Consider the following 9,752-nt stretch of genomic DNA (forward strand, 5'->3'; position numbering starts at 1 on the left):
CATTCCTGAGTGTGATGTGTTTCTAGGAACAAATATTCCATAATAAATGACAATTATTACTTTCAGTGGCTTCTCCTACTTTTTCATGTAGGTTTTTTAAGTTTCCTTTCAAAGTGATCTCAAATCTTACTTATTCACAATATGTTTTGTTCATTTGTCTTCCTCATTTTTTCAGTTTCATGCTTGCTTTCGTTACTTTTCTAAGATAACTGTTTATTTGTTTGATCATGTGACAAAGGAAATCACCATTAAATCACTGGTATCTTACAAAAGAATTCTGGGGGGAATTCTACGCCCATGGTATTATTATTATCATTAGTGATATTTAGTGTCAGTTTATCAGGAAACAGTGATTTGTCCTCTCTGACTCGTTGGGAAAGGCATATATTTAAGGGATATTCCAGTGTTGCTCTGCTGTGAGAGTATTGTGGACTTCTGATGTTGTTTGAGTGACGCACTGATTTTCTTTATCGAGAAGATTCCTGCTGTTTGCATCAAAACAAGTAGCGCTGAATCAGATACGTGTGTGTGTGTGTGTGTGTGTGTGTGTGTGTGTGCACGCGGAGAGTGCACCGGAGCAGGGTTCAGTGTTGTGGACTCATTGTGTCGAGTCATGTTTCCTCGCGCTCTGCTCGTTCATGTTTAGCGCGCTCCCGCTGACTCACGGTTTCGACACTCAGCTGAGTCACGCTTCTTATCGCTCCTCAGCGAATCACAGCCGTAAATCTGACGGTTTATAACTACAGCTCTAATGAAAGATGAACTTCACGACTCTTGATGTGTTCTAACGCTCTTTCTCTCTGACTCTGATTACACATGATCTGATCATACACACATCAGTGAACTGTGCACCTCGTCTCGTGTTATATCTGGTCACTAGATGACAGAAAACCCCATATATCCCTCTCTCATGTGAACAACAGGTCATCATGTGACTCGGTTCTCCCTCAGTCATGTTTTCCCCATCTCTGATGAAAGTGTGTGGTCATGTTTAGCTGCTGCTCCCTCCCTCTGTCTTTGTTTGAGGTCTGCTGTTTTGCTGACTTCCTGTTTCTCTCTCAGAGGCGGAGAAGCCAGTATAAAAGAGCCCGGAGCGACAGTGTGTGCTCAGATCAGCGCTCACATCCGTCCAGGAGAGTCCCGGCTTCACATCAGCATTCATCTGTGTTTCTGAGAGATGGAGACCGTTGAGAAGAACCAGATCCAGACGGCCATCGTGGACAGGTGAGACACTGCAGATCATGATCAAGACACTGTGTTTCATGTGGAGTGGATATGTGTTCATGTGAGTGTGTGTTGTCTGGCAGTGAACTATCAGAGCAGATCAAAGCGGTGACTAAAGAGAGTCACGTCCGAGCAGAAAACACTGAGCTGATGCTGAGCTACCAGAGAGGACGTGTGTCCCTGCAGCAGTATCAGGTGACTCCAGCAGAACACCTACTAAATAATGCAGCAACTGATAACATGCCCACTGGAACCTGACTGACCAATAACACACACACACACACACACACACCCAGCTGTTAAGCAGCCTAACTATGACCCGCTCCGCACACAGAGTTCAGATTCGGTCAGATTTGACCTTCTTCAAACTGATTGTCTGTGGAATCTGACCTGGTTTGTTCCGCTCTGTTTCAGCTGCTCTTGTGTTCGCTGTATAAGATCTACGAGGCGCTGGAGGAGGCGCTGGACACAAACGCCTCACATGAAGCCGTGGCACCCATTTACTTCCCACAGGAACTGTCCCGACTGGAGTCCATCGGGAAGGACCTGGAGTATTTCTACGGCCGGAGCTGGAGGGAGAAGATGACGGTGCCGGCCGCGACGCTGAGATACGCACAGAGACTGAGAGAGGTGAACACTAACAACCTGTCCACATCCATCTCAACACACAGAGATTACTGGCATCGGCAGAGAATCATGATTGGTTGATCAGTGTTCATGATCATTGGCTTTCTTAAAGGAATAGTTCACCCAAAATAAGAGAATTAGCTGAACATGTGCTCCCCCTCAGTTCATCTGAGATCAGGATGAGTTTGTTTCTTCATCAGGTTTGTAGAAATGTAGCACTGCATCAGTGTCTCATCAATGGATGCTCTGCAGTGAATGGGTGCCGTCAGAATGAGAGTCCAAACAGCTGATGTGAAAAAGTGCATCTGCTGTTGTCTCTCACAGATTAGTGTAGATCTGTTTCACTGGAGGAAGTGTTATTATGGATTATAGACTCTATGTGAACTATTCCTTTAGCGCTGACACTGATCTCAGAGGATAGGAGGTCGTAGGTCATGGATCCGGTCTGTGGGGTGACTTTGCTCTGTCGTGTCTCAGGTGGGCCGAGATCACCCGGAGTATCTGGTGGCTCATGCGTACACACGGTATCTGGGCGATCTGTCGGGTGGACAGGTGCTGGGCCGCATCACGCAGAAGTCTCTGGGGCTGAAGAGCGGAGAGGGCTTGTTGTTCTTCTCGTTTCCGGCGGTCAGCAGCCCAAACCTCTTCAAGCAGCTGTACAGGAGCCGCATGAACAGCATCGAGCTGACGGAGGAGCAGCGCAGCGGTGTGCTGCAGGAGGCCGTCACTGCCTTCGAGCTCAACATCCAGGTGAGAGAGCTACAGCTGCTTACACTCGTTAGTGAGAGACTGAAGAGCACTGCTGATCGTCTGTGTTGTGTTCAGCTGTTTAACGAGCTGCAGGACTCACTGAGCAGCGTCTCAGACACAGACAACCAAACGAGACAGAGACACACACAACACCAGCAGAGCACAACAACAGCAGCAGCAGCAGCAGCAGGTAAAACACACGCACGCACACACACACACACACACACACACACACACACTCTCTCTCTCACACACACTCTCTCTCTCTCTCTCTCTCTCACACACACACACACACACACACACTCTCTCTCTCTCTCACACACACTCTCTCTCTCTCTCTCTCACACACACACACACACACACACACTCTCTCTCTCTCTCACACACACTCTCTCTCTCTCTCTCTCACACACACACACACACTCTCTCTCTCTCTCTCACACACACACACACACACACACACACACACACACTCTCTCTCTCTCTCTCTCACACACACACTCTCTCTCTCTCAGTGTAGTAAGTGTGTGTGTGTGTGTGTGTGTCTCCTCAGATGGGCAGGTGTGTGAAGCGCTGCAGATCTCCTCGTCTCTGATGCCGAGGTTCTTGCGGACGCTGCTCTGTGTGTTTGTGGTTCTGGCCGTCGGGGTGGTCTACGCTTTCTAAGCACATTTAAACCGGTTTCATCTCACACATAATTAATAACTTACTGTAGATAACAAATGTGTTCATGTCAGATTAAACGTGACTGTATGTGTTCAGAATTGTTCAAATGTTGAAGTTTCCTCACAGTCAGAATCATTTTGTATCCATGTATATATGTCTTTGTATTAATAATACTATATTTTTGTAATAAAATCATTGTTACTGAATGTTTCATCTCCGATCAATATCCATTTTCTGATGATTACTGTATATTAGTGTAGGAATCCATTACACACATTTTCCTTGCTTAAATTATTTGTCATAGCCATATTGTAAAACCTAGCTACACAAGAATAATTTCCAGTTCTGTTAACTTTTACTGTAATAGTGTAAAGTTACATTCACACTAAGGACGATAAGAATAAGATTTTAATAATAATCATCCTATAGCATAACTATGATGATACACAACATCAACAGATTCACTGTAAAACATTAATATCTCCAGCTGAGAGTAATCATCTGAGTTTAAACAGCACAAACATTTAAAGAGACAGATGACAGAACTGCAGATTGTTCATAATATCCAGGATGTTCTAGTGTTTGGTGTTGAATCTGAATCTCCGTCACACACTGAGTTTGAGTGAATCACAGTAAAGGACACAACCGTGAACAGAGTATATTTAATATGATGATGACATTCAGTCAGAGGTATGAGAGTCCTTATCTTGTGGTTAATTCACAACATAAATTAATGCTGCTGTACCCAGTGAAACACACATTAATACACACATTACACCAGCAGCAAACAGCGTTCAGGGTGTTTCTTATCAGACGTTTCCCACACATCCAGAGCCAGGCTGAGAGTTAGAGACCAAGCTGAAGTGAGATGAAGACGAGGCTTTACTGTGGAGTCTTCCTCACTCGATGAGCGACAGGAAGTGATGCGGATCTCAGAGCCGGAAGATCTGCTCGTGGTTCTGCTCCTGTGCTGTCTGACGAGGGCTCGAGGGACCGACACCGACAGACGAGACGCTCTTCATCGAGGGAAGATGATCCGCAGCTTGAGCTCTTCCTGCTAGAAACTGATCAAACTCTGGCAGCCAGAACACAGAGAACAGATTACAGTGTGTGTGTGTGTGTGTGTGTGTGTGTGTGTCAGGTACCATTCGTACTAAACATCAGCAGACGCTCACCTTCACTCGTCACACCCTCACTGTCATCAACATCAGGCTGAAAAACATCATCATGTGATCAGAAACATCATCAACGTCCAGAAACACACACAACTGAACACCAGCACACTACAGTTCACTATCTAGTTCACTATCTAGTGTCAGTTGAAGTGAGCTGGACACAGCAGGAGTTAACCCATGATCTGTGTCTGTGTCGAGCTGAAGGCTGCAGGAACAGAGACTCCAGCAGGTGGCGCTGGTGCTCAGCGATACACTCACATCAGCTGATCTGTGTGTGTGTGTGTGTGTGTGTGTGTGAAGTGTGTTAAAGCAGGGAGTGAAACTCTCTTTACCATCTCTGCAGACAGCCACCTCTCGATTTCATCCATGGCTGAGCTGCGCGGAGCTGGAGCCTAACAAGACAAAAACACCACAAACATTCCTGACAGACAGCAGACGACAAGATCTCATGTGATTCTGACATTTTGATCATCTGTGATCCCCTGATGTTACAGCTGATTGCACATTTAAATATTTTCCATTCCTCTATTTGCACATGCAAATCATCCAGATTATACAGACATCTGACCATCAGTGTTCATCTGTCACCTGAACAATTTAAATCTGCAATAAATGTGTTCACCCTCAGCTCATCTGAGATCAGGAGGAGTGTGTAGAAATGTAGCACTGCATCAGTGTCTCATCAGTGGATGCTCTGCAGTGAATGGGTGCCGTCAGAATGAGAGTCTGATAAAAACATCCCAATAATCCACAGCACTCCAGTCCATCAGTGAACATCTGGAGAAGACAAAACCTGAAACACATCCAGCATTAAGATGATTTTAACTCAAACACATAGAGTCTATAATCCATAATAACAGTTCCTCCAGTGAAAAAGTGTTCTGGTCTGAATCAGGAGAGAAATCTGCACAGATCAAGCAGCGTTTAAACAGATCTAAACTAATCTGTGAGAGACAACAGCAGATGCACTTCTTCACTGGAGGAAGTGTTATTCTGGATTATAGACTCTATGTGTTTGAGTTAAAATCATCTTAATGCTGGATGTGTTTCAGGTTTTGTCTTCTCCAGATGTTCACTGATGGACTGGAGTGCTGTGGATTATTGTGATGTTTTTATCAGACTCTCATTCTGACGGCACCCATTCACTGCAGAGCATCCATTGATGAGACACTGATGCAGTGCTACATTTCTACAAACCTGATGAAGAAACACACTCCTCCTGATCTCTGATGACCTAAAGGTGAACACATGATAATTTAGTGTGAACTATTCTTTAAATCAACACCACTAACCTCATTTCACACCAGATGCAAATAAATGCAAAGCATCATTCTAAATTAAACGAGGCGGTTCTACATTGACACGAGCTGTTCTGTGATTAAACATGTGTTTTCTGAAGCGTTCAGAGCTGATATTTGCTGCAGTGTCTCTCAGAGACGTCACAGAAACCCACCAGAGCCTCGCTGTAAATCCACTGAGACTGACGGACCCAGTCGCTCTCAGAGCCCTTCACACACACACACACACACACACTCCAGCGCGTCAATCACAGTAATGTACACGCATGATCAGTGTGATGAGAGGCACACGTGTGTACTGACCCCTGCTGTGACCTGCAGACGTGTGTCCAGAGCTTCAGCCAGACCCTCCACAGCGCCGGGGTCCTCGTACCGCACACTGCACACACACACACACACACACACACACACACACACACACACAACATCAGACCTCACTTCACCTCAGCTCTAGGACGAGACAATCTCCTCAGACGATCGTCAAACACAAACCTCTTCCTCTGTTCGGCCAGAGAGCTGCTCCTCGACTGAGCAAACATGTCAAACTCTTCATCTTCCAGCGCTGAGACACACACACACACACACACACACACACACACACACATACACAGAGTTCACTTCCAGGACTATCATCTCTTACAATGAATCAAACTGCAGAAACAGGATCTCTCTCACCTGAGCTGCTCGTGCGGTCGGATGCAGGGCGGGGCTCGGGTTGATTGACAGCTGGGAGTGTGTTCTGATTGGGCGATGGAGACTCAGGCCCGAGGTCAATAAGGTTTTCTGTCTCAGTCTGTTCACAGAAATACAATCACCATTAAATCATTAGAAATGTGTATCAGTGTGTATACAGTTTGTGCAGAAATACAGATATGAGATATAACAATCTTCATCCTGTAGATGTTCTTGTAAAACAGCATTAGCAAGATTTTAAGATCAAATTAAACACTTTTAAAGACTTTTCAAGGAGATATTTACTGTGCTGAGTAGCTCCGCCCTCAGTGAAATCTCATTGGTCCAGATCAAGCTGCACATGTATATGGAGCAGTCGGAGCCACAAGTAAAAACACATTTATTTGATTATCATTTATTTTTATGTAGTGTGTAATGTTGTGATTCTCCTTATAGCTGGTTGCTTTGGTTCACAGCTTATAACTCTTTAAAAATCCCTAAAATACTTAGTGAACCAGAGCTGCTGAAAATGTGGGCGGCACTAAAGCGGTCCTCATAACATCAGACGTGTTCTGATTGGCTGATTGAGAGATTACCTGCGACTCCTGTTCTTCTGGGTTTGATCTCTGCAGGTTCAGTCTGTCAAACCTTTACCCAGAGACAGAGAAGAGGTGTTAGTGTGGAGCTGGACGAGACTGGACGCTGCACTGGAGCCTGACTGACCTCTCATAGCGGATGAACGCATTGTTGAGATCATCATTGACCAGCAGGAGTTCCCCGATCATCTCGTCATCAGACAGATTGGGAATCAACTCCACAACCCTCTGCTGCATCTGCTTACACACCGAATACAGCTGCTGCTCTCACACACACACACACACGCACACACGCACGAGTTGACATATGTATGACCATGGAAAAACACAAGCACTATAACACAACCTAAGACACACACACAGAGACACGCACACACAAACACTCACACACACACACATATACACAGAGACACACACACACACACACATATACACAGAGACACACACACACACACACACACACACACACACACACACGCACACACACACACACACACACGCGCACGCGCACACACACGCACGCGCACACACACACGCGCACACACACACGCACACACACACACGCACACACACACACACACGCGCGCACACATGCACACGCACACACATACACACATGCACACGCACACACACACACCTGCAGCAGTTCTGCGTCTGATGTTGACGTCTCTCCAGGTTTGATGTGGTTCAGCATCTCAGTCATTACACTCAGATTTCCTTTGACCAGATCCAGTTCAGATCTCAGCTTCCGCTTCTGGAGGGCAGAGGTCAGAACACACGTACAAACACTGACCACCTCACACCCTTGACCTCTAACCTTTAACCCCTGACAGCAGTAAGAATCATGGTATGATCTGCATTTCCACTGCCTCTTCTGGTCAGAGAGGATGCATTTTTCATATCTGGCAGTAAATCTTGAGAATGTTCTGTAGTGGCATATTAAACATGCGTTCTAAGAGGAACACGAGGAATAGTTTGCTAGAATGTTAGGTCTAATGTTTATGAATGGTCAACAGTTTGACTAGCTGTCTACTTGACTACTGCTGTCCTCCACATCATCTAGAGTCACACACACACTTTAATGAGAACAGATTTCTGCTATTTTAGACTAGTGAAATGAGCAATGAACATGATACACTGTTGTGATGGATGGCTGAGGTGTGACCCCTAAATAACTCATTGGGCATGTAAACTGGATAAATATGTTTACAGTTAGTAAGTTGTTGAATAGTCATTTAAATGAGTTTTTTAATAATGTGCCTCATGTACCTCGTCAGGGCCCCGCTGTCCGTCTGATGGTGAGGTGTGTGTCTGAGACGGGGACACAGATGAGGAGGACACACCGTTTTCTGGAATACTCTGAAACAGATGATGAAGAGCGGAGAGAAAACATGTTAAAGACATCATTCTGTCATCATTTACTCACCATGATTCTGACATTCTGACATTATTTCTTCAGTAGGACACAAAAGAAGAGGTTTATCAGAATCTGCTCAAACCGTGAAAGTGAAAAGCTTTCAATGCTTTTATCCATTACTGCATAATTACTTCTAAAAATCATTCAGATTCAGGCCGATGACTGCAGTGTCGTCCGCAAACTTCAGGAGCTTGGGTCTTTAGACGTGCAATCATTGGTGAACAGGGAGAAGAGCAGAGGGGAGAGCACACACCCCTGGGGGACACCAGTGCTGACGGAGCGGGTGCTGGATGAGAATGTCAGGAAGCTGGTGATCCACTGACAGACGGAGGAGTGAACAGAGAGCTGGGGCAGTTTGTTCTGGAGGAGTGATGGGATGATTGTACTGAAAGCGGAGCTGAAGTCCAAAAATAGGATCCTGACAGTTTGTCCAGATGCCGCAGGATGAAGTGCAGTCCCATATTGAGGGCATCATCCACTGACTGGTGTAGGTCCAGGGATGTCCATCAGATAAGCCAGCACCAGTCTCTCAAACGACTTCACGACACAGATGTTGAGAGATGGTCAGAACGAGTGTGGAATGTGAGATCGGTAGTTTCAAATCTACGCCAAACTCATTTAGGTCTTCAGCAATCAGACCCACTGCCACAGGCATAAAAACAATCAATCAATCACCTAGCCATGCATTCTGCATTTACTGATATTTGAGAAAACTACGTGTCATTCTGAAGAGCTCAGTGAATTCAAGCGTGGTATGCCTGTTAGATATTCTACAGTCAGCTGTAAGTGGTATAATTGTGCTTAATTAAAGTGGAAGCATTTAGGAAAACAGTGGAAAGTCTCAGAATGGGTCACTGTGTAAAAGTCACCAATGCTCTGCTGATTCCACAGCAGAAGAGCTCCAAAGCATTAATATTAGCACTAAAACTGTGTGGTGGGAGCTTCATGGATGGGTTTCACATCACCAGGACAAGCATGGGATGGAGTGTGAAGCACACAGACACTGGACGCTGGAGCGGAGGAAACCTGTTCTGTGGAGTGACCAATTACACATTACCTTCCCGACCGCATCGTGCCGACTGTAGAGTTTGCTGGAGGAGGAACAATGTGTGGGGCTGTTTTTCAGGATTACTTCCACTGAAGGGAAATCTGAGTATTTGAGCCCAGCATGACTGTGCCCCTGTGCACCATAAAGACATGGTTGGATGAGTTTGGTGTGGAAGAGCACAGAGAGCGCCGACCTCCACCTCATCCAACACCTTTGGGCTGAACTGGAACAGAAACTGTGAACCAGACGTCACTGGCCTCGCTAATGCTCCACTGGATG

The 9,752-nt window shown here is 45.7% G+C and overlaps 2 protein-coding genes across 5 annotated transcripts in view; one reads left to right on the plus strand and one right to left on the minus strand.

Moving 5' to 3' along the window:
- The first annotated feature begins 1,051 nt into the window (after positions 1–1,051).
- Positions 1,052–3,407, plus strand: hmox1b (heme oxygenase 1b). 3 transcript variants are annotated; one of them, XM_026260752.1, is made up of 6 exons: positions 1,052–1,224; positions 1,308–1,419; positions 1,639–1,854; positions 2,329–2,601; positions 2,677–2,791; positions 3,155–3,407. In XM_026260752.1, exons 1-6 carry the CDS (start codon positions 1,178–1,180, stop codon positions 3,265–3,267), a joined length of 876 nt encoding a protein of 291 aa, XP_026116537.1. In that variant the 5' UTR covers positions 1,052–1,177; the 3' UTR covers positions 3,268–3,407. The 3 variants fall into 3 exon arrangements, with proteins under 3 accessions (XP_026116537.1, XP_026116538.1, XP_026116539.1); XM_026260753.1 differs by having other exon boundaries at positions 1,063–1,224; positions 2,677–2,785; positions 3,152–3,407; XM_026260754.1 differs by having other exon boundaries at positions 1,063–1,224; positions 2,677–2,785.
- Positions 3,408–3,657: 250 nt separating this feature from the next.
- The window catches only part of LOC113095137 (target of Myb protein 1), an 8,457-nt gene continuing 2,362 nt past the window's right edge, over positions 3,658–9,752 (minus strand). The window contains exons 6-16 of one of the 2 annotated variants that reach the window (XM_026260748.1): positions 8,278–8,367; positions 7,646–7,762; positions 7,136–7,269; positions 7,009–7,060; positions 6,416–6,533; positions 6,233–6,302; positions 6,044–6,119; positions 5,896–5,949; positions 4,775–4,834; positions 4,443–4,479; positions 3,658–4,342 (exon numbers count right to left, since the gene is read on the minus strand). In XM_026260748.1, coding sequence (XP_026116533.1) covers positions 4,200–4,342; positions 4,443–4,479; positions 4,775–4,834; positions 5,896–5,949; positions 6,044–6,119; positions 6,233–6,302; positions 6,416–6,533; positions 7,009–7,060; positions 7,136–7,269; positions 7,646–7,762; positions 8,278–8,367 — 951 coding nt within the window. In that variant the 3' untranslated portion in view covers positions 3,658–4,199. The remainder of the gene's footprint in view (positions 4,343–4,442; positions 4,480–4,774; positions 4,835–5,895; positions 5,950–6,043; positions 6,120–6,232; positions 6,303–6,415; positions 6,534–7,008; positions 7,061–7,135; positions 7,270–7,645; positions 7,763–8,277; positions 8,368–9,752) is intronic. The other variant, XM_026260749.1, reaches the window with a different exon arrangement.

Source organism: Carassius auratus, unplaced genomic scaffold (genome assembly GCF_003368295.1).
Source record: "Carassius auratus strain Wakin unplaced genomic scaffold, ASM336829v1 scaf_tig00215630, whole genome shotgun sequence".
NCBI lineage: Eukaryota > Metazoa > Chordata > Actinopteri > Cypriniformes > Cyprinidae > Carassius > Carassius auratus.